The sequence below is a fragment of the Chrysemys picta genome, chromosome 2 (assembly GCF_011386835.1).
Source record: "Chrysemys picta bellii isolate R12L10 chromosome 2, ASM1138683v2, whole genome shotgun sequence".
NCBI lineage: Eukaryota > Metazoa > Chordata > Testudines > Emydidae > Chrysemys > Chrysemys picta.
Window position 1 is genome coordinate 219,396,489 of NC_088792.1, and position 24,723 is coordinate 219,421,211.

The 24,723-nt window shown below is 41.7% G+C and overlaps 1 protein-coding gene across 2 annotated transcripts; it reads left to right on the forward strand.

Moving 5' to 3' along the window:
* The first annotated feature begins 12,764 nt into the window (after positions 1 to 12,764).
* PPDPFL (pancreatic progenitor cell differentiation and proliferation factor like) lies at positions 12,765 to 23,474 on the forward strand. Of its 2 annotated transcripts, none has more exons than XM_042857037.2 (5): positions 12,765 to 13,041; positions 13,481 to 13,585; positions 15,050 to 15,142; positions 15,232 to 15,334; positions 22,945 to 23,474. In XM_042857037.2, the coding sequence occupies exons 2-5, from the start codon at positions 13,531 to 13,533 to the stop codon at positions 22,979 to 22,981; spliced, it is 288 nt and encodes a 95-aa protein (XP_042712971.2). In that variant the 5' UTR covers positions 12,765 to 13,041; positions 13,481 to 13,530; the 3' UTR covers positions 22,982 to 23,474. The 2 variants fall into 2 exon arrangements, with proteins under 2 accessions (XP_042712971.2, XP_005279991.1); XM_005279934.5 differs by lacking the exon at positions 22,945 to 23,474 and adding an exon at positions 15,982 to 17,639 and having other exon boundaries at positions 12,784 to 13,041.
* The last annotated feature ends 1,249 nt before the right edge of the window (positions 23,475 to 24,723 follow it).

The following is a 24,723-nucleotide window of genomic DNA, read 5'->3' on the forward strand; positions in this document are numbered from 1 at the left end:
TCTCCTGGGCATACAAGTTATATTAAGTCTGTCATTCCTTTAAGAGGATAATATGCATACAACTTGTCACCCCAAATACAGTTACCCAGACACTTCAATTTAAACACACTTGATTAGATAAAGCAAGTTGATTAACTACAAAGAGAGAGATTTTAAGTGACTTCAAGTAATGAGACTTAAACGTCAGAAATGGGTTACCTAGGGAGGTGGTGGAAGCTCCTTCCTTAGAGGTTTTTTAAGGTCAGGCTTGACGAAGCCCTGGTTGGGATGATTTAGTTGGGAATTGGTCCTGCTTTGAGCAGGGGGTTGGACTATATGACCTCTGAAGTCCCTTTCAACCCTGATATTCTATGATTCTATGATTCTAAATGGTTACAAGAAAAACAAAGATAAAATACTTATTAATGCCTAACTTAACAAACTATGTAAGATTCAAGCAAAGTTTTTCACCACATGCTTTGACTAGTCTCACTGACCAAACCACGTGGGTCAGAACCCCTCTCCCAGAGTCCAATGAATTCTTCCTTTGTCCTTCAGGTGTTGTGAATACGATAGGCAGAGAGAGGGAATACTTTGGAGGTGTTCGTCCCTCCTTTTTATAGTTTCAGTCCCTCTCTTGAAAAACATTTCCAGCTGGGCACCAGGAGATGGAGAGTCTATGTGGGAGGATGTTCCCTGTTGTTTTTTTCTTACCTGTTTGAGCTTTCTTTATTTCCCTCCCTGCTTGATAATTCTATTTACTGCTAAGATGCAAATTAAGCAAAGCACACATTCCTTTTTTTTAGGACAGACCTGTTTGCCAATTTATGTTTGGGCAGGGCTGTGAGGTTTGGGACATGTGTTAGTAATATCATATAGGGATATCTTATAACTTCACATGCAATGTTGACACACATTTTACCACAATAATGACCAGCAAATTATGAGTTTACAGATGACACCTCACAAGACATACTTTGTGCAAAGACTATGACAGAAGTGGATAGGGTGTGAATACAGGAGTGTATTCTGTCACAGAGACAAAAAGCTAGACGTGAGAAAACATATGGTTTGGGTGACATTAGAAATGAGCTGGAGAGCTGAGAATGGAGGAAGATAAGACAGGCTTTTCCATGAGGCAGGAAAAGCCACACATTTTAAACAGTGAGGGTAATTAACCATTGGAACAAACCACAGTAGAAATGATTTTTCTACATCTCTTGATGTCTTCAAATCAAGATTAGATGCCTTTCTGAAATATATACATTAGCCCAACACAAATTATTGAGCTCAATATAGAAGTAAGCTTGATGAAATGTAATAGCCTGTGATATACAGTAGGTCAGATTAGATAATCTAATCATCCTTCTATGAATCTGTAAAACACAGATTGGAAGGTTCCTGCATTATCAATGGTCAGATGATGTTCAGGAGTATTGTGATGGGGTGGACTAGGCCTGGAGGCCCCCTGCTGGAGGCAGGGGAAAGAGCAGAAGAGAAGTCCTCCAGGCTGCCTAGAGTGGCTGCAGGGGAGCAGCCAATCAGAGGGGCTGCTGGAGCGACCAATCAGTGGCCAGGAGCACATAAATAGACCCAGTAGAGGCACAGCAGTTAGTTGCTGCCTGGAGCTTGAAGAGGGAGATCTGGGTGGTTGGTTGGCTGGAAGAGCAGCAGGACTGTGCACAGCTCACTGCAGGCAGGACTGAGCCCTAGGGAAGGCTGCCAAAGAATGGGTGCCTGGAAGAGCAGCAGGACCATGGACAGATCTGTGGAGTCAGGCTGAGCCCAGGGGACTGAGCCCAGACCCTAGCCAAATACTGTGATGGGCCCTGCTGGTATGGTTGAAGACTGAGGCCAGGGAGGGCTGCCGAAAGGACACCAACTGAGGGTACTGAGATGGGCCCCTGTTGGGATGTTAAAGAAGGCAATGTCTCTGGGGAGGAAGTCTGAGTGCTACAGTCTCATAACAGGGCCATGAGAAAGATCTAGAGACTGTATACCCCTGAAGGCGGGACAGTGTGTATGACTTGGCTGGAGGGCTGAGTCGTTGAAGGCTTGCTGAAAAAACATTGGCTGGGGGTGAGGGTGGGGAGTGCTTGCGAGAGGTGTTTGCCACCCGGTTGTAAGAACTGAAAAAAAAGCAGGCTCACATGCAACCAGAAAGGGGGTGCCTGTGAGAGGTGGGTGCCACGCCGTGAAAAAGATTGAAGGATTGCAGGCACGTATTGGCCAGAAAGGGGGCGCTCGCGAGAGGCAGGTGCCAACGCCGTTACAGGAAGAAAGGAAGCCAGTGCAAGATGAGTGGAGAGAGCAATGAGGAGAGAAGAGGTAGACCACTTAATACAACTGTAAATCAAGTGATTTTGCTGAAATCAATAGTTATACCAGTGCAACATGAGAATCGGGCCTAGCATGTGCATCTGTGTGTGTTGACAAGGCTTTCAAGCAAAGGAATAAAGGTTCAGTTATGAAGGACTTTTAGAAAGGGAAACCTGAGAACCTACATTCATAATACTGTCTTTCTTTAGATTTCTTAACACATGCAAAATAACTACTTATGTGCGTTATGTGAATTATTCAGGGAATATGGTATCCCCTGGATGAACATGTGTTTTTCCCCAATATCAAATGATCTTTGGGTAAACATAGTATTTTTTCCATTTACCTAGTCATTTTTAGTAATACTGATGATAATATATGTGAACACTGCAATAAATACAAGTTAAAATATTGCAGTGTATATTGCAGAAAACCAATAAACAGCTTGTATGTATGGACGGGTGTGAAATTATTGCTTACTTTTCAACTATGCTCTAGCAAAATTGTGATTTTCAGATTTGATCTGTTCAGTCAAATTAAAGTTTGGTGACTGCCTCCAGACATCCATTTATCATCAAAAAACAAATCAAACAGAGAGAATGGTCAACAATACATGACTGTATTCAAAAGCAACAACAACAGCACCGGTGGGTGAACTTTCCAGCAGTAGGCAGATAACAGAAGCAGGAAATAAGAGTACCACAATAGATCGCATTAGGACAGGATATTATAGTATCTCAACCTTGTTCACTAATATAAAATTATGAGCTACAGCTTTCATAGCCATACCTGTCAAACTATATTAAAAAGCTAGAAAAATGTGATTGTTTCCTTTCGCGTGTGGTGATTTGGTCAAGAAATTAGGTGTGTATGGTAACAAACATACAATATGTCCTGCATAATTCAGAACTAACCCCCTGCCCCCCAGCATATTATAATACTGTATACTGTATAATACTGATTTGTATCTCACCGGGTCCCCTTTGGCTCCATTCACTGTATTCAGATGAATATCTTGCAAACCTTTTCTTGATCCTTAAAGCTGAAGATCCACTCATTGGTGCAGGAACTAGGAGTGCTGGGGGTGCTTTCGCACCCCCAGCTTGAACTGGTTTCCATTATATACAGGATTAACAGATTGGTTCAATGGCTCTCAGCACCCCCAATATACAAATTGTTCCAGCACCCCTGGGTACACTAGTGAATAGAGTTGTGCCAGTAGAACATAACCATCTGGCTCTTTGACTGTGGTACAAGCTCATACTCTTTAGAGTTGAGAAGACTGCAAAAGCTAAAGAATTTGCAACCCCCTTGTCACCTTAAGTAACTTATTTTCATTTAATCTATTTTTATTAAAATGCCTGAACCTTTTTATATTCTTAATCTTAGGGTGTGAAAGTGTGGCTGGCGGCATGCGTGTATGAACTCTCAAAAAGTCCTTATGGGTAAGGCACCATAAAGAAATTCCCCAGGTTTAAACAGCCCTAAATCATCTCTTATAAGATTAATCATTAGTGTGTGTTCTGTGTTCTATATTTAGAAGTCCTGAGAGATTATCATTTGACATTTCTGGTAAATAGAACATGTGAAACTTTTGTTTATTAAGAATGTCCTGTTAAAGTGGCTTTTATGATATCCTTATGATGGGGGAGAGAGGGAAGAAAGGGTTAGCCACCATAGGAGTTTTAAACTAGCAAGGAAGCTTTATAATTGGCTCTGAGACACAATTGGTTCAGACATAGATAATAACTTGGTTTCAGAATTAAGATATCTAATCAGCTCCAAGATTTGATTTTGGGAAAATTCCTTAGTTAGGATTTGTAACCAACTAGCCAACTTCCTCCTGAGACTCCCTCTTAGAATTTATAAGAATTTATTAGTTTTGGTATTACTTTGCTATAACAAATGTGATTTTACTACAATCCAAAGTTGAGACTAACTTGTTTGCTATGTTGATTAGATTTTGCTATTAAATTGATAGTTGTATTGCTTTATTTCTAGTTTAATTTAATATTAATAGCTTATCTTTTGTGAGGTTTTCTTGATTTTTATGTTGTTTGTTTCAATGAAACTTATAAAAAAAATACTGAATCACACTTATTTCAACAAGCAATCCAGATCCAGCCCCTTTGAGGACCTGGGTGGATATCAACTGGACAGACTGAAAGCCTGACAAGCTCCCTCCGTGGCCCTCCCTCCACTCCCGGTAGTGTTTGGTTCTCACAAAGGTGTAATGTTAAAATGTCCAGGCATCACACTGAAAATGTATTTCTTAACCTGGCATTAAGATAATATTTTCTTTGGGGTTTTTGTGTGTATGTATGTGTTCAAATATATTTGATGTTGTGCTACTGTATGTATCACAAAGAAAATATGAAGCAATAGTAACTGAGGTGATTTTATGTAGGTTAGTTAGATCCACTCAGCAGGGAGAAAAAGCAGAGACTAGATAAAAAATGTTTATTTGAACCAAACAATATGGATATTAAAATGCTCATATATTTGTAGCTTGTAACTGTAAAATGGACATGGATTTGAGTTGCCTAACCATCTCCTCTCATGTCTGCAAAAGAGTCTGTATTTATATACCCATAGGGTTATATTAACATGTTTGTAATTAAAATCCTATTTTAATCCTATTGCACTTGGTAAGACTATGATTTATGATCACTATTCCTTATTTAGACACTTTGTCTATTGCTTAAGGCTTCTTGTTTGGAATACATAAGAGATGAAGACAATGAAAGAATCCCAAGTGAGAGCTGGAAACTATTCATGTACTATCTTGGAAAGGAAGCAAAAGATTCAGTTTGCTGGAGGTATTTAATCATCTTGTTGAGCATATAATATGTGCATCCTCCCCTAAAAGCATTTTAATTAAATGCTAAAATGTAGGATGAATTCTAATATGACAATACTGAAGTGTCTATGTTTCCTTGTGACAAGATCATACCATTGTGAGCACCATGCTATATAACTGCACATAATATATGCATATTGAAAGAGAGAAATGTTATCAATACCTTTGACAGCTTGATGTATGTACTCAACTGTGAATGACCTTTAATCTCTTTTTAAGCTAAAAATTATATTAGTAGAGTGGTGCAAACAATTTTGCAACAATCTTTTCCAGGAGTTTTTGTAACACAACTTACTGCTGAAAAGTATTTTCCCCCTCTCCCCCACTCTTGTTGACATCTGGTGAGTTGACTTGCACATCACTGAGGTGAGCTGTAATGAGGCTGAAATTCCAGAATTACTTTGTTTTTGATGTTGCCTGGTTTGAATCTACAACTTGCCAAGATGATTAGTAGTGTTTACTCTTGCAGACAGACAACACAAGGAAAGGAGCTAAACTGAATGAATGATGGACCAATCAGGAAAAAATGCAAGGAGCATCACAAATTTGTTTCCTGATTAAAAAAAACAATTTCACCTAACGGGTGCGATTGTTTAGTACATAAGCAGTGATGGTGTAAAAGGTCCAAATAGCAGCCAGAACTGCCAGTTGAAAATTCCACAGTGCATGGGAGCTCTCATTTGATAAAGAGATGGCATGGCAACATACCCCACCTAACCCTGGCATGGGGACAGAGAAGTGCATATCCAGTCCATCATGTGCTCAGTCTATACCGAGCTAGTGTATGGCCTCTTGGGGACTCTTGCTAGCTGGCATAGGTTAAAATAACCCCACTCTCTTTACCTGCCCTCACATTTCTGTTTAACTTCTCATGGGTCCCCCAAACCCATATTTCCCTGAGCCCAAAGCCATACTTCCTGCTCTCTGGTCTGGCTCTCTGGCTCATTAGTAGTGTGTGCAGAGCCCAATCAGTGAGACAGGCAGGCTGCCCGGATTGTTCAATGGAAGTAGCTAAGAAACTGAAGAGGTTTTGATAGCTAATCTTTGCATAGCTCAGAACCATTATTCTGAATAATAGAAATAGCTTCTTGCACAAAGGCTGCTTTCAAATGTTACCATTAAACATGAAGAGTTATCAGAATGAGTGTGTGAAGCTTGGAATTTGCAGCAACTGTTGTTTAAACTCTATCTTTAACAAGTGATTTCAACTCTGCTCTAAGTGCAAATCACAGTGCAGTCTCAACTATGGAATCACTATTGACATGTCTATGACTTTATTCAGTCTTGCCATCTAATTCTCATGTATATGAGAGTCACTTGTGTCAACTCACATTTAGAGAGATGACTAAATGATGTAATATCCTTGTGTTTCTTAGATCCTCCTGAACATTGGAAGCAAGGTACTGCCTACTCTCTCAAAGTCTTGAGACAATGGAATGCTCTACTCTTCATCATATGCCAGAGAAAACCTGTGGCATCCTTTTAGGCACAGATGGGTGGGTATTACCAAAAATATTCTGGTTGAATGTTTAAATGAACTTGCTTAGGCCATTCTCATGCCATCTTTTAAGTTCACACTAAACAGACATGCTGGAAGTACTTGCACAGTCAGTCAAAGAACAGGCATGTGACTTATTTGACCAATCAGAACAACCACTGCTCAAATAGCAAATGTTAAATACTCTGAGTCCTGTTCATAATGAATACAACAGTGGGGGAGTTGGAATACAAAAAACTGTTTAATAATTTCACACAACAAATACAATCAAGGAGCTCACAGTCTGATCTCAGATATTCCAAGAGCAAAGAAAGCAGCTAAGTTTATTAAATAAATTATTTATTGCAAATGATTAATTTAGCTTGACTTCAAGGTGGAATTGTTCTAGTTTTGTTGAGATGTCATTTTATTTTTGTACGTTTTAAAAATGGGTCATGCCAGGTAATATCTGACATTGTAGACTGTATGTTTGAACTCTGTACTGGATAGGAGATGTATTTATTTTGGCCATGTTGCCTTTGTTTTTCGAATTTGTTTTATTTTATAGTTGTGATAGGTGCTATGAAGGTTTGGGGCACCATATAATTCAATCTTGTAACTTTAATTATGCGCATGCACACATACATAAAACTAAATTAAAAGCAATTATTAAGGTTGCAAAGTCAAGTACTCAAAAGTTAGGATATGGCAGAATTAAGGTAGCTCGTACAACCTTAATCTGGTCCCTTGTGCATATGCATTACGATACAGTCTTTAATTACATGATCTCATATTATTATTTTCCACCCTTGCCTTATTCAGCACAGAATGGATATGCTCCGATAGTGGAGCATGGTTGTGCAGTGTAGGAGACTCTCGTCTGCAGGACCCCTGCTTCATTTGTTGCAGAAGTTGGAATTCAATGAAGCGGGAGATTGCAAGAATAGGAAGGATGGTCTCATGGTTAGGTGAATTGAATGCAGCCCTGGAGAACTGGATTCTATTCCTGTCTCTGCCACACAGTTCCTATGTGATGTTAGGCAAGTCACTCAAACTATGGGTGGCTGTTAACTTTGTATTCATTGTTTTCTGGGTGCCTGACTGGCCTGATTTGCAGAAATGCTGAACCCTCACAGCTGAAAACTGAAGGTAGAACGGTCTAAGTTCAGAGAACTATAAAATGATAAGTACTCTGAAAAATCAGGTCCTAGGCACATCAGTTTTGGCACCCCAGATCAGTGGATACTTTTGATCTTAAACTTTCTGTGCTTCAGTTCCCTATCTGCAAAATAGGGATAATACCCCTCATTTTACAAAAGTATTGTGAAAAAAATCATTGATATTGATGAAGCACTCAGATGCTATACTGATGAGCACCACAAAAAGGCCCATGAGGAAATTAATAATTAATAATCCTGTATTCAAGCAGGATTTGAATAGCATACCGAAAATAAGGCCTGGGGTGACTCACTGAACAATGAGGAGAAAACAAAATAGAGAAAGCTTCTCAGCAAGTGAGCACCATCCATCCTGTCACTGAATGAAGTCAGAGTCTTGTGGGAGAAAAAACAATAGGTGATTATGTAATGGAACACTGTATCATAATGCATAAGCACCATGGAAGTGAATTAAGCTTACACAGGCAACCTTAATTTTGGCATTTCCAAACTTCAGAGTGGATGACAGGATGACAAAAGCAATATTCCTGATACAAAGACCATGCCCGTACTCTAGTTAGGGGGAAGGGATAGCTCAGTGGTTTGCGCATTGGCCTGTTAAACCCAGGGTTGTGAGCTCAATCCTTGAGGGGGCCATTTAGGGATCTGGGACAAAAATCTGTATGGGGATTGGTCCTGCTTTGAGCAGGGGGTTGGACTAGATGACCAGGTCCCTTCTAACACTGATATTCTATGATTCAAGTACCTGATCCCAAGCAGAATGGTACTAGAGCTTTTCAAAGAAAGGGTCACCGGGATTTTTTTTACAGGGGCAAGACAATATTTTTCACTAGCCTCATTCTTGGAAGTGGCTGAACCAACTGGCTAAACTTTAATAAAAAAAAAATCATCTTGAGGCAGACACAAAGAATGGAAAATTTCATCCCAAATAGTTAAGGTTTGGTAAAGTTATAAGCAACTGAAAACAGGTTCTTATATTGGGAAGTATTGGGCACCTTTAATCAGAAGTGGTGCTACTAGCTCCTCCTATAAGACTGTGGTGAACATGATAAATGCCTTTCTAAACCCTGGACCCAGTTACAGTGGAGTTAACAATTAAAGGGCCTTTGTGGCATTGATGGCATGCAGTAAATGAGAGTAAACAGTAGTATCTAATGTCTGCCAATACGAAAGTACCAAGAGGGAAATTCTCCACTGAGTCAGTAAATATGATCTAACAGGTATTAGATAAGCTGAGCCAATAATGCAGATAAAATCAGTTCAGAGTTCTGTTTAGCTACCTTGAAACAAGATTCTGAAAACAACATCATGTGGAACATAAACTAGTGTGTTTTAAAGATATATTATTAATCTTTCAAAACTAACATAATGAAGTACTACTCTGTATATCGATTTACTAACATTCCAAGGCAAAAACAAGAAGTAAATCAGGGGTCTCAAACTCAATCTATCTTAGGGCCAGTGCCAGTCCTCAAATCCTCCCAGCGGGCAAATGTCACTCATGCCACCTAGAACCTGCCCCCCCAAAACTCCGCCCCCCACCTGCCTAAGGCTCTGGGACGGAGTTTGGGTGGGGGAGGAGGACTGGGATAGGGGATTGGGGTGCAGGCTCTGGGAGGGAGTTTGGGTGCAGAAGGGGTGAGAGGTTGGGCTCTGGGAGGGAGTTTGGGTGAGGGAGGGGGTCTGGGGTGCAGGCTCTGGAATGGAGTTTGGGGGCGGGAGTGTGTGTGGGGACGGGGTGCGGGCTGTGGAAGGGAGTTTGGGGGCAGGAGTGTGTGGGGACAGGGCACAGGCTCTGGGAAGGAGTTTGGGGGTGTGAGGGGGTGTGTGGGAAGGGGAAGGGGGTGCAGGCTCTGGGAGGGAGTTTAGGGTGGGAGGGGGGTATGTGGGGAGGGGGTGCAGACTCTGGGAGGGAGTTTGGAGGTGGGAGGGGGTGTGTGGGAAGGGAAAGGGGGTGCAGGCAGGCTCTAGGAGGGGGTCGGGGGTGCGGTGCTTACCTGGGGCTCCAAGGCGGGGCTGGCCGGGGGGCCTCTGCGTGCTTCTGCCCCCACAGTGTCCCATTGACCGCAGGGATGCTCGGGGCAGAGGCAGTGCGTGGAGGCACAGCCCTACCCAACCCCTGGGCCACAGGGAGGGGCCGGCAGCCACTGGAGTGAACAGGCAGATGCCGCTCAGCTCTGCTGCGCTGCTGGGGCCCCTAATGGGGGAGCGCCTGGGAGCGGCAGGTGGGACCAAGGGATAGACCTGTCCCCAAAACTGCTGGAGCCCCACGGGCCACATTGGGGAGGCTTGCGGGCTGCAGATGTCTCGCAGGCCGGGAGTTTGAGACCCCTGAAGTAAATGATCTAAGTACAGTTAGTACCAAACCAATTGCCAGTTACTTATCCTTGTCAGCCTTACTATTTTAACCAAGGCAAGCCTCCACGTTCAACTCAGGATAGTTAGTCAAAGCTGCCATTTAAATCTCTGACAGAAGATCAATGCAACGACCCTATACTATACAGTATTATTAGAGGATGATCGCAGGGCAGGAGCTCTGCTGTTGTACACTTTCATAAGCAATATGTTTCCCATAAGTATCATTTCACTTTTACTAAATGCAATAGAAGAAGACATCACCAACCCTGTTCTGGTTCTTTTGGTATAAATTAGGATATACCCAGGGCCGGCTCTAACTTTTTTGCAGCCCCAAGCAGCAAAAAAAAGCGCCGCCCCGCCGTAACACCCCCCCCACCGAGTGCCGCACCGCCAAACCCCCCCCGCCGAGTGCCGCACCGCCGAACCCCCCCCGCCGAGTGCCGCGCCGCCGAACCGGCACCCCCCGCCGCACTGCCGAACACCCCCAAGCCCCCACCACACTGCTGAACCTCCCCACGCGGAGCGCCGCCAAATATCCCCCGCCGAGCGGAGCGCCGCTGAACATCCCCCACCAAGTGCCGCGCCGCTGAACAGCCCCCAACCCCCACCGCGCTGCCGAACACCCCTCGCCCCCTGCTGAGCACCGCGCTGCCGAACACCCCAGCCCCCCGTGGAGCGCCACGCCGCCGAAACCCCCACCGAGTGCCGTGCCACCGAACACCTCCACCCCCCGCAGAGCGCTGCACTGCTGAAGCCCCCCCCCCCCCGCGCGAGCACCGCCAAACATCCCCCGCTGAGCGCCGGGCTGCCGAACACCCTGCGCCCCCCCGCGGAGCACCGCGCCGCCAAACACCCCCCGCCGACTGCCGCGCTGCTGAACCCCTCCCCGCGGAGCACCGCGCCGCCGAACACCCTCCGCCGAGCGCTGCGCCACCAGAATCCCCCGCCGAGCGCCGCACTGCCCCCCCGCCACCCCAAGCACGTGCTTGGTTGCCTGGTGCCTGGAGCCGGCCCTGGATATACCACTCAAGGTGGTTAAGCAGCATTGAATGATGTGACAACTGCAACATAAGCTGTGTTTTCATCTCTGCCAATCCTCCTATGAGATATGGCTAAAAGTGTTCCTCCTTAAGATTAAAAAGCCATTTTTTAAAATGTGAAACAAAATTACATCAAGTATCAGAGGGGTAGCCGTGTTAGTCTGAATCTGTAAAAAGCAACAGAGGGTCCTGTGGCACCTTTGAGACTAACAGAAGTATTGGGAGCATAAGCTTTCGTGGGTAAGAACCTCACTTCTTCAGATGCAAGTTGTCCATCGGTTTGCATTTGGAAAGGAAGATATCTGTCTGTATTTGTGCAAGTTTCTTCATGAGGTTGATAGGTTTCCATTCCATACGGCTAAATGCAGTGCCTTGCATGGTGTCATTTTTTTTTTTTTTTTTGGAAATCAAAATGCTTTGTTTAGATTTTGAGCCTTTTACATTTTTTAATATAACAAATTTTGAAATGAAAAGTTTTTTAGAAAAACATTGACATTTGTTGAAATTGATACAATTTTGCAAAAAAAAAAGTTTGTCAAAGAGCATTTTCCAACTGAAAACCGTTTTTGATTAAAAGTTTGACTAGCTCTATTGCTGTTGGCAATTCTGCATAGCTCTGAGGGCAAACATCAAACCTTTCATGATTAGGCTGTTTTGGATTTAGAGTGTTCAGATGCCATGGTGATGATTAAGTATGGTATAAATACATAGACATGCCAACCCCATATGTTTAAAAGAAAAACAAAATACCATGAGTCACAGCCCCAATTTTTTTTTAATTGGGTTGTTTTTATTTGCCATGTAGTTTCTGCACCTTTAGGGTGCAGTGACGGCACATTTTCAAGCTTTTCTCTGCAATTAGAAGGGCTGTAAACTAATTTCTTCAATGAAAGCTGAGAGTCTTATCTAATCACAAGATTTCAGAAGCTGGGGTTTTGAGAAACGCAACGCATGCCACAAGCCCCACGATAAAATTGTGAGAGCTGCTGGCAACTCCCTTCTGCAAATCCTCTCCCCGTTGACTGCTTAAAACAGAGGTCTTTGAATAGCACTTTTGGGCCACTAAGCTTTCCCCCCACCATGCAATCCTAATAAATGGACTGAATATTAGGGGAAAAGGTGGGCGTGGGGACGAGCTAGAAGCCTCTCTATAGGGCGTGAGATCATCAGCAGTGGAGTGATTGTACGGCAAGGCTCTCCTCTTCCAAATAGGGAGGGGGGGAATGGAAGGAATGAAGGGGTGGTTCCCCTGTCTCCACCCTCCCTACGTGTCAGGAACCACCTGCTATAAGAGGTGTGTGCGCCCCCCAAAACCCTGGCCAACCCCATTCCTTACAGCACTTCCACAGCTGCAAGGCCGAGGGGGGTGGGTGGGCTGTCCCTCCCCAATCCTCTCTCCTTATAGCGCCGAGCCCTCTGCACCCCGCGATCACACAGGCCGGGGCAGTGCAGGTCCCCCGTGCCCTTCGCGGGACGTTCCCAGCCAGGGCAGCACGCGCTCCGCCCCCGCTCGTCAGCTGGGCAGCACGTGCGCACGCCCACCCCTGCCCACCGCCGGGATTTCACTCCGCCCGCCTGGCCCGGGCCGGGGTTGTGTGAGGTCACCATGTCAGGGGGAGGCGCCCCGCGGCTAAGGTTTCAGTCGCGCGCCAGGGCTCCTCTATATACAGACGCCACCGCCTCGCGCTTTCTGACCACTTAGCGCTCGGAACCAGACGGGCGGTTGCTGCTGAGGAGGGCTCGCGTGTGCATGCAGAGCCCCGTCCCGTTTGCTGGCTGGGCGGGGGCGCTGCAGAGGGGGAGGCCTTTCGGGGAGCGTGGGCCATCCAGGTAAAGGGAGCAGGATTTCTTCTTCTGCAGGGGCAGCGGGGAGTGTGGATAGGGGCTTAGGGTTGCTTTGCACAAGCCACCAGGATAGCTGCTGGAGCGTTAAGTTGGGTTACCCAGTGGGTGCTGTTGGTGCTCATTAGAAGTCTGTTGCATTGCAAATTGGGGAAGACCTGCAAGTGCTTCCTGACCTTATACGTTTAAGGTTTCTTTGGGACATATTTTCCCCTTCCCTCACGCTGGTGTAAGTACAGTAAATCGGAAGTTATTTAATTAAAATCTGCTGAGGTCCATCAACGTCAACATTTAGCCCAAAGATCAGAAGGGCCCCAATAAAAATGTTGCACAAGGTTGTGCTGTACCTTGGTGTGAAAGACACTTTACACTAGAGCTCATTATTGCCAACCTATTTCTTTTTTTTTTTCCTGTTGCTCTCCTGCAGATTGTTCTGTGCCAGTCTGCTTGACTTTTGCCCCAGTCAGTGCCTTTGCTATGGCATCTGTGCCTTCAGCTGGCTGCCTCCTGGCCAAGAATCAGTACTACAGAAGTAAGGTGTTTTTTAAAACAAACAAAATCTTTAAACAAAACCTGGTGCATGTTTTCTATTTCGTGGCAATTTCTTCTTGTTTATGAAGGAGAGAGTTACATGGCTGAACATTCTCCATCTCTTTGGATAGGAAACCTCTCAAAACTGATGCTGATTATGAAAAAGTTTCAACACCTGGTTGTGCAGTGTTTAAGTCACTTCTGAGGGATTTGGAGGTTTGAGGACTGTTCTATTTATTTTGTTCTTTATTGTCTATGGAGGGGGGGATAATCTTAATTTTTAGGGGGCTTGTGTATTTCTGTGACTTAATCTCCTACTTCTCCTTCCTCATATGAAGAGGAAAAACTTTTTCCTCTCATGAGGAGTGTGTAACTTGCAGTTGACATTAATAGACATCAAAAGGAAGGATGTGTAACCCACTGGTGAGTTTGTTGCAAGTCCCCCTCTTTGCCGACCCATAGTGGATCTGAGTTCTTGCATTAGCCAACTGTAGAACTTTACTTCTTTAGCTAAAGCTGTAACAACTCTTGCTCTGAAATCTGGAGGTCCCTGGTGGGTTATTACATAAAATCTTATGGCTAACGCAGAGAACTAGGAATCAAGTGATTTGGCTTTTGTCTCTGGTCCAGCCTTCCTGTGTGGGCAGGTCACTTAATGTCTCTGTGCCTTTGTTTCCTCATCTGTAAAATGGGGAAATGCTACTTGCCTGCTTCTCCCAAGTAGTTGTGAGCCTAAATGTTCTGTGCTTTGAGATCCTTGGATGACACACTATAATGTAAAGCATTATTGATATTAATTTTGTTAGGAAAGCATAGGGAGAAAAAAGGTTCTAGTATAATGTGTCCTATTTCTTATGTGCAGTATTGTTGTAGCTCTGTTGGTTCTGGGATATTAGAGAGACCATGTGGGTGAGGTAATATCTTTTATTGGACCAACTTCTGTTGGTGAGAGCGAAGCTTTTGAGCTTACACAGAGCTCGTCTTCAGGTCTTTGGAAGCTCGTCTCCCTCATCAACAGCAGTTGGTCCAATAAAGATATTACCTCACCCACCTTTTCTCTCCTATTAGTTATATCAAAGGTCAGTATTCTAGAACTGAATCTCTTGTATTAATAGCAATATATATGCCTGATCCTAAAATACATCTTGTGGACTTAACTTTCATTTAGCTTCAGTGAAAGTTACACCAGCAGATTACATCTCAGCATGCCTCTTCTGGTGAGGAATAAGTGGTAGCAGTAGGTGAACTCATAAAATAGTTATCTTGCCTTCATGCAATGTCCCTAGCAAAAAAGGGATATAAAAATACTGGAAAATCAGGTTTACTGAAAAAAAGATATTATCTCTAGCTATACAGTGTCTTCTATGAGGTATCAGGGGTTTGTAAAGTCTTGGAAAAAAAATCTTTAGTGTGGAATTAATGTATGTTCTGTAATTGAGACCATTGCTCTGTTTTCTACACTCAGCTCGATTGAATTCTGAATCCAGTGTTTCATCAGGTGGTTCATCCTTCTGTTCTGATCCCGTGAACTTCTCAGACCAGGATAAAGCCCATCATGGTATTGCCCTTTTCTTTCAAACATACGTTTTTCCCATTTGGGGCACTTCGATTAAATGCCAATCACTGCTATTATGTTCCCTTTTGTAGGGTTACCTGAATTATTTGATAAATGCTGGTGGATAAAAAACTTTTTCCATTCTGAACCATCTTCTTCTCCAAACATGAATGGAAAAACGTTATCGACCAGCAGGTAAGTCTTGCTTCTTGAATGATGGAGATAATTTATTTATTTTATTTTTCTTCTTTACTTTTACTGATTGGAATACCCCTCTCTTTCCCCTGCCCTCCACACCAACTTTAAGGATACAATATCTTGATGTTGATTTAAGTGAAATGTAGTGGAAATGCAAGGTCACAGCTGAATGCCTGTGGACATTTCCACTCGTTTCTTGTTAGTCAAGTCCTACAAAAGTTTACAGTAAGCAGAGAATAGTGACCTTAACTTTTCTGATTGCTTGAAGTGATAAAGCAATATTTTGTTTGTTGGCATGTTTGTAAGATAATGCTTGGCTACCTGGCAAGGGTTAGAAAAATTACTGATATAGCATCTTAGCTAGAGGCCATAGAGAACAGTACAATACATACAAATGTGAAAATCTATTCAGTTCAGTAAAATTAATACAAATTTTAAAAATACAAAAGATAAAAACTTAAGGTCAGCCTTTCCCTTGGATCAGTTACACTTTTAAATCACAACCTCTAAAACAGTATAAGCTTGGGTACCTAGAAATACATTTCCTCTTCACCCTAACTTCGTTGACTTAAATACATATTTCATAATTTTGTTTACACTGGATATTATAATCCTGTTAATAACTTGTTCTTATCTGTTTACAGTGTTGCAAGTTGACTTTACCTGCAGTGATGTTACATATATAGATTCATTTCTCTAAAGCTCAGGGTCTTTCAGATGGCTGCATTCAGCTGTGTGAAGAAAATATACTGCTTGAAACTTCACTTCCACGAGCGAAAGTAGAATTTCACAAAGATTTGTCAGTAGCTTAAATGGTTTTGCTTAGGCAGGCATAGTTTCTACCTACGCTGTCTGCTACTGAGTTGTTAATGTTCGATTAAATCTATTTTAAATATTTTTAAATGAAAATTAAATGGATTTAATATCCTAATGACTAGCCCATATCACTGGAAGAAATGACAGTAAAAAGTAAGATCAGCATAAAGTGGCCAGTGATTATCTAGGTTTTATTTCTGTAAGTTGAAAAGCTTCTGTGGACTGTCAGTGTCAAAATTTTTCAAGGGTGCTGTGACTTAAAACAGAAAAGTTTGTGTTTTGAAATGTCTATTCAGTAAGTAGTATTTTTCCATAAGTTTAAGTTTTACTATATCAACTATGCTGACATCAAATGGATATAAATTAGTTTCAGATTAACAGATTCCTGTTATATAATGGATCTGGCACATCTTTCCCAAGTGCCAGGTATAGCAGTTACATACTGTTAAGGAAGTTTACAAACAAGTTAATAGGTTTAATACCTTTAATTGTGGAAAATTCTATTAAACAACAGTCATTAGCTCTGTCCCCTTGTTATGGCTGAATATGGATTCTGACCTTAAATACAGATGTGTACTTCTCATTCACATGCATGCACCTAAGTATTTGAGGACAGAAAATGAGGACTTCGTAAATAGTCTAACTTTCATGGATTTTGACCTTTTGATGTGCAACCATATTTCACTTTTTTTTTAATACTGTTGGTTAAAGAGCCTCTTGTTATGTATTAAGTGCTCTCTATAAACTAACCTTATTGTATGTGAACTCTTTGACAGTTCTGTTAACAATTATCCCTGTCCATTAAATATATTTTTACACTAATCATGATTTCCCTTATTAAAGGATCCTAAGCTGCTTAAATTAATTATTAATATAATCACTTCACTCAGTGATGAATTGCAGCCCTTTCTGGTGTGAAGTATGGTAGTTTAACAGTGAACAGTTATACAACAGCAGTTATGTTTTGTGAGGCGGATGAGTGAAATTGCTTAGGTGGAGGGGGAATTGCAAATATTTGGCTTGAGCATTTCATATCCATAAGTTTCAGGACTATTTCTCTATGCAACTTTATGATGTATCAGGTCTGTTCAGGTCATTTACTGAATTTATCTGATACATTTTTAAGCACTTCAGGTATTAAGTAACAATGTATCTTTTTATAGTAAACATGTAAACTTTATCATGACATACAGATAGTGCTATAGATGTCCATGGCACTTGAGAAAATAATGAAGTAATCCCTGCCCCAGAAAGTTTATAATGTAGCTTGAGACAGTATACACAGGTGAGAACAAGGATGAAGACAACTGTTAGAAGAAATAGTGTGCTGGAACTCATTACATGAAATATAAAAAAGCAATTTATCTATTTGTTTGTTTAAAATGATTGCATCTTTTGATCTTAGAATTATTTTAAATGTATGTTATAAGTTACTCTATTTTTATACTAAAATTTTATATTAATAAAGTTTAATTATTATGAGGTCTGAAATGTTTCTTCTCTAATACAAAATGGTAGTCACTGTTGCATGTGCATTTGTGGCAAAATCTACAAAATGACCATGAACAGAAATTAATGAAGTCATCTTTCAAAGTAATTTTTGAAACAATCATAACAGGAATGTGAGAGGAAGGGAGGAGTTTAAATTAGGAAAGAGAAACCAGAATTGCTTTAATGTCTTAGTGAAAACGTAGTAAAAGAATATGGACTTGTAACTACAAATTTTGAAGATGATGATCTCCTAATTTGTCTTTTTCTTTTCGCTAAATGTGTGCAGGAGTTGGAAGAGGAAGTTTGCCTACAATGGCATGTGGCCCATCTGTGACTGCTAATAGCAAATATTCCCAATGGCCAGAGATGGGGCACTAGATGGGGAGGGCTCTGAGTTGTTACAGTGAATTCTTTCCCAGGTATCTGGCTGGTGGATCTTGCAGAGATGCTCAGGGCTAACTGGTCATCCTATGTGGGGGCAGGAAAGAATTTTTTCCCAGTTCAGATGAGCAGAGACCCTACCGGGGGGAGAGAGGGTTCACCTTCCTCTGCATCATGGGTCACTTGCTCAACATAAAAACAGTCATACTGGGTCAGACTAATGATTTGTCTAGCCCAGTATCCTGTCTTCCAACAGTGGCCAATGCTAAGTGCTTCAGAGGGAATGCACAGAACAGTGCAATTATTAAGTGATCCATCCCTTATTGTCCAGTCCCAGCTTAGGGCATGGTGTTGCATCCCTGATGGACCTGTCCTCCATGAATTTTTTTTTTAACCCAGCTATAGTTTTAACCTTCACAACTTATAGAGTGGTATTATATTTTCTGTCTTATTATCTATCCCTTAATGGTTCCTAGCACTATTAGCTTTTTTGACTGCTGCCGCACATGGGGTGGATGCTTTAAGAGAACTTTCCACAATGACTCCAAGATCTTTCTTGAGTGGTAACAGCTAATTTAGATCCCATCATTTTGTATGTATAGCAAGGATTATATTTTCCAAGGTGCATTAGTTTGTATTTATCAACACTGAATTTCATCTGCCATTTTGTTGCCCAGTCACCCAGTTTTGTGAGATCCCTTTGTAACTCTTCGCAGCAGGGTGACCAGACAGCAAGTGTGAAAAATCAGGACGGGTGGGGGTAATAGGAGCCTATAGAAGAAAAAGACCCCAAAATTGGGACTGTCCCTCTAAAATCGAGACATCTGGTCACCCTACTTCGTAGTCCAATTTGGACTTAATTACCTTCAGTAATTTTGTATCGTCTGCAAACTTTGCCACCTCACTGTTTATTCCTTTTTCCAAATTTATGAATATATTGAACAGCACTGGTCCAAGTACAAATACCTGGGGGACACTGCTCTTTACTTCTCTCTTTTCTGAAAACTGACCATTTATTCCTACCCGTTGTTTTCTGTCTTTTAAGCAGTTACTGAATCCATGAGAGGACCTTCCCTCTTATCCCATGACTGCTTTGCTTAAGAGCTTTTAGTGGGGGACCTTGTCAAAGCTTTAAGTCGAAGTACAATATTGCTGGTTTAAACTAGAGTAAATGGTGAATTCTCTGTAATTTGAGGACTTCAGTACTCTGCCAGGAGTGGGTAAGTGAGGTTCTGTGGCCTGCAAAGTACAGGAGGTCAGACTACATGATTATGATGCTGTCTTCTGGCCTTAAAATCTGAGTCTAAAGCTGCTTTATGCCACTGGTAAAGTTTCCTACCCTAAGATGAGCCAACAGGGGACAGCTACTTCAGCTTTAGGCCCACTTTATGATGCAATGCAGTGCAGCCCAGGATCGAGTCCAGTGTATCTAACTGATGATAATTTGAAGTAAATTGTGTACTTTCCCCAAGTATTGATAGAACAGAACACATAACTTGATCAAATCTACAAAACACATTTATTGCCACCCACCTAGCAATAGTTAACAAATAGCAGAGAAATTCAATAGGAAATACAACTTAAGTCAGCATATTGCTACTAAGTTAGATCTTATTCTGAGGACAGGCAGGTTGGCAACTGAAATGAAGGACTCTATTTTGCTCCAGCATTCCAGTACCAATGGTATAAATAATTCCTTCCAAAAGCAATAGCCAAAGCATAGCTGGTTGATCCTTGTAAGGTCCCCTTTTGGGACTGATACTTACAAACAGATGCTGCTACCACAAAAGTCAGTGGAAAAGTACCATTCACTTCAACAGGAGAAGGACCTATTAGTGCATTTTAGCTATGGTAGCTTTGAGCCGCTAAATTCATAACCCTGATAAGGTTTCCCAGATCATGTATCAACTCCATGCCATTCTTAGCATTCCCCAGGTTAATATTAGGTTACATGACTGACTCCTGCATAATATAAGGGCCTTGCTGCTCGCCTAGATTTGCGGGTTTTTTCCCCATCGAAACAAGGGTTGAGGTACTGTGCCTATTAGACCTGGAAATCTGCAGAGATATGAATACATTTTTGTGTGTGAAATATATTACTGTGATAATTATAATGGCTGAGTTTTAGCAATTCTACATTATTCTTGGATAAGTAGTGAATACATTGTTTTAATGCATTTAACTTTAGAAGTGTTAACTCCAGATTGTGGAACGTTGTGTAATAATATTGACAGTCACCAGATAGCCCTAAAAAAAGTTCTAATTAACAGAATGTATAGACCAGGGGTCGGCAACGTTCGGCACGTGGCTCACCAGGGTAAGCACCCTGGCGGGCCGGGTCAGTTTTATTTACCTGCTGACGCGGCAGGTTCAGCCGATCGCGGGCCCCCACTGGCCGCGGTTTGCCATCCCGGGCCAATGGGGATGGCGAGAAGCCGCGGCCAGCACATCGCTCGCCCGCGCCGCTTCTCGCTGCCCCCATTGGCCTGGGACGGTGACCCACGGCCAGTGGGGGCCACGATCGGCCCAACCTGCAACGTCAGCAGGTAAATAAAACTGGCCCGGCCCGCCAGGGTGCTTACCCTGACAAGCCGCGTGCCGAACGTTGCCGACCCCTGGTATAGATCATTAGAATCATTGTACTGCTAACAGCATTTTGCCCACAAGATCTAAATGCCTGTTAAACAGAAATTGTAATAGTATTTGTAATAGCATAATTACATATTGTGTACAAGAAATGAGTTTAAAGGGGGGTGGGGATCTACTGCCATGATACAATTTTGAGTTTCCTACTTTGTACAGTTCTCTGCAGAAGAGTGTGTTAAATAAAAAGGATTCTAAAATACTTTTTATGAAAATGCAACAGCAAACTGCAAAGGGAGCTAGTGTAAGGTGTTAGAAATAAGTGTATCCTTTTCTGCACATGTGCAGTCATAAAGACTGTCACAAATAACATTTTATATCAGGACTTATTTGTAGCTTTCCCAGAAGGGCCATGCCACCTATGTCTTCTGGTTAAGGTATAGAGCGTCAGTATTCATCAGTATGGATTCTGCATTGTTTAATGAGTTACTGTGTCAGTAAACTGCTGAGACTGCACTAACCCCAAAAGAAAAGGAACTATAAAAACTAGCTATTTTTGTGGCTCCTTGACACTAAACAAAGAAAGGCTTCAACAAATCTGAAGGATAGATTAGCTTTAGGCTGTTGTAATTTACGCAACAGACACTTATGTGGCATCTTACTTTAGTTTTCACTAACACTGACAGTTTTATATGCGTGGTGGTTTTTTTGGGAATCAACAGTTATTACACTACTGTTCCCATGTATGGATTATTTTTGTACAAGTTACATGAACATATTGCTTATGTCTCCCTCACACCCTTGATGCAAAGCTTTAACAATCTTTCTGAATAATGAATTTGCATGACAAAAAGGTGAACATGAGAGAGCAAGGATTATTTTCTACCCTCCGCAGAAAGAATTTCACACTCTCACTATTGATGTTGATTTTATTGGTCTTTCATACTTCTTTCAATAACATGGAAAACTCTACTGGATTTTACTAGAACAATATTTTTAATTAGTAACTTATTTTTCTGTTGTGATGACACTACAAAATTGTGATGTTACAAAATAGAAAAGATCCTGCCTTAATTTATGATTTCCCCTTGTTTCCTTATATGACCTTTATAAAAGGGCATCAGGACATGCCCAATTAGCTATCTTCTTTCTGGGGAAGCAAGATGTGTCTAGCATTCTCATAGCTCTTCAAATGAAAACCTGGTTCACTGCTCTTGTTAGTTATTTGCACCAGCATTAACATTGTTTGGAAAATGTTTCTTAGATTGTGTTTGGCAGCTGGCCACTGAAAATTCTGACTCTGTTAATGCTGAGTGACCTGCCTTGCATTTGAATGTTAGGAGCGCTCTGTCAGATATCCAATTTCATGTGCTCTGTCATACTGCCATTTTAGACTGTTCCTGCAGTAGCAGATCTGAAATATGCCGTTCAGTAATCACAGGAAGATATGTTGGTGCAATAGGAGGAGGAAGCTATTAGCAACAGGGGAGGGAATCCGGTCAGAATATTGGGGAAAGGTGGAGGAACAAACTTTTTTATACATCCTTTGTCTCTGACCGATACTAGGGAAAATAGATTTGCTCTCCCCCTATTCTGAGCCTATGAGTCAGATTCTGATCCCAACTACTGTACACGAGTGTAAATCCAGAGTAACTCAAATGGCTTGGACAGAATTACTCCATTTCTACACTTGTATAACTGAGATCAGAATCTCCCCCACCGGCTATGCCTGGGTTGGTAGTGTCAGGTGAGAGGGGATATTCTTTGTCTGCTACTGTGCAGCATGAGCTGTAGACTCCACAAGGACAGCCTGAAGATTTATAGCCTGTGTGGTAGCAAAAGGAGTGGGTTAGGGCATCCCAGATAGATGTGCAGGAGTTGGAAATATTTTGAGTGGTTACTAAACTTTCCTCTGCTTGTCCTTTGCAGCAACTGAAATCACTAGCACATTGGAATGTATCTGATCCATTTTGCACTATGTTGCATGTGGATGATGATCTTTGAACAGTAGTCAAGAGATTAATCAAGAACCTGTGCCACAAATAAGAGATTTTTAGAGCCTGATCTAATGGGAGTCTATATTGGTTTTTTTCAATGGGAGTTGTTATCCCACTGATGATTTTCTGATAACCGCAACAACTGTACAGTTAATTGTTGAACGTAAAGATGATAGTGAGGATACCATGCTTGAGTATGGCATTTATTGTTTAATACATTTTTAAAGCATGTAGGTGTTCTATACAAATCAGTGCTATACTAACCCTTTTTGCTACTATGGGCTAAAACTAAGAACCAGTTTTTCCAGAGTCTGATCTCTATATTTAACTGCAATATAGATCACTTGGACAGCTGAATAACAAATCAGATGTGTGACAGGTTGGATCACAGAACCTGCTGTGGGAGCTGCCAGCTGATGTGCCAAGACTACTTCTGCCCCTGCTTTCCCTGCCAGCTCGGGACCCAGCACCCTGTCTTACTGAGCCAGACACGCCCGTCTGTTCCAACAAAGACCCAGGGTCTGAATTACTTGCCCCAAAGCTGCAGGCTTGACTGAAAGCCGCTTACAGAAGTGTTTCTGTCTTTAACACTCAAATGTCCAACATCCAATGGGGTCTAAACCCAAATAAATCAGTTTTACCCTGTATAAAGCTTATACAAGGTAAACTCATAAATTGTTTGCCCTCTATAACACTGATAGAGACATATGCACAGCTGTTTGCCTCCCCCAGGTATTAATACATACTCTGGGATAATTAATAAGTAAAAAGTAATTTTATTATATACAAAAAGTAAAATTTGAGTGGTTTCAAGTAGTAACAAAACAAAGTAAATCACCAAGCAAAATAAAATGAAACATGCAAATCTATGTCTATTTGTATTTAGTTTGATTAATCTCACCCTTAAAAATGCTTCAGTAAGTTTTTTCCTCAACCTAACCACCTTCCAGGCCTGGGCACAATTCTTTCCCCTGGTACAGCTCTTGTTCCAGCTCAAATGGTAACTAAAAAATTCCTCATAATGGCTCTCCATTTTGTTCTGTTCCACCCATTTATATATCTTTTGCATAAGGCAAAAATCCTTTGTCCCTTTGTGGGTTCCCACACCTTTCTTCTTAATAAAAAAAAACCCACCAAGTTAAAAATAAATTCCAGTTCAGGTGACATAATCACATGTCACTGCAAAACTTCATTACCCACTTGCCAGCACACATGTATACAAAAAAACTTACAGGTAAAACAAAGCCATCTGCAGTCAATTGTCCTGGTTAATAAGTTATCAAAATTTCAAACCACCATTAATGGCCCATACTTTGCATAATTACAATAGGCCCTCAAAGTTATATTTCATATTTCTAGTTTTAAATACAGAAGTGGTACATTTATACAAATAAAATAATCACACTTAGTAAATTATAAGCTTTGTAATAATACCTTACAAAAAAGCTTTTGCATAAAGCATATTCCAGTGACATTATATTCACTCATTACCGGTAGCATATTTTTATAAAATCATAAAATATAAAAGTGCAACGTCACAATATGTACATGCCAAGTGACCTAAGCTGCAGGCAAAAATAACTGCAGGTTGTAATGTTGCAAGTACAGCCACAAAAATGGATGAAAGACTGAAAGTTGGGCCTTAAAACTATAAATTGTTGCCTGCAGCCTGCTTCGCTTAAAGGTAGAATTTAAAAATCTTGCACCTTCAGCTGTATAATAAGAGTGCTAAGGGCATTGTTGTATGATGACCATAAAAAAGATGCAACAAAGAAGCATCAAAATAAATCCATTTAGATTTATACCATTGAACCCATTTCATCCCATTGACCCTCACAATAAAGGATTCTATGCAGCTCCTTCCAGAGACCTTCAGTGCTGCTCTCGAAACAACAAGTGCAATGTTCACTCAGTTCACAAGGGTACACCTACACTGGGGGGTGGGGAGTCGGGGTCAAGCTGGAAGGTGTATTAATTCAGGTTAGTGAACCCAAGCCTCCTCTAGGCTTTAACTTGAGTTGCTAACCCAAGTTAAAAACTGAGTTGCTGTGTACTCACTGTTGTTTTTAGCGAAACTCACTGTTACCACAGGTCTCTCAGCTAGGTTGTTTGTGGTAA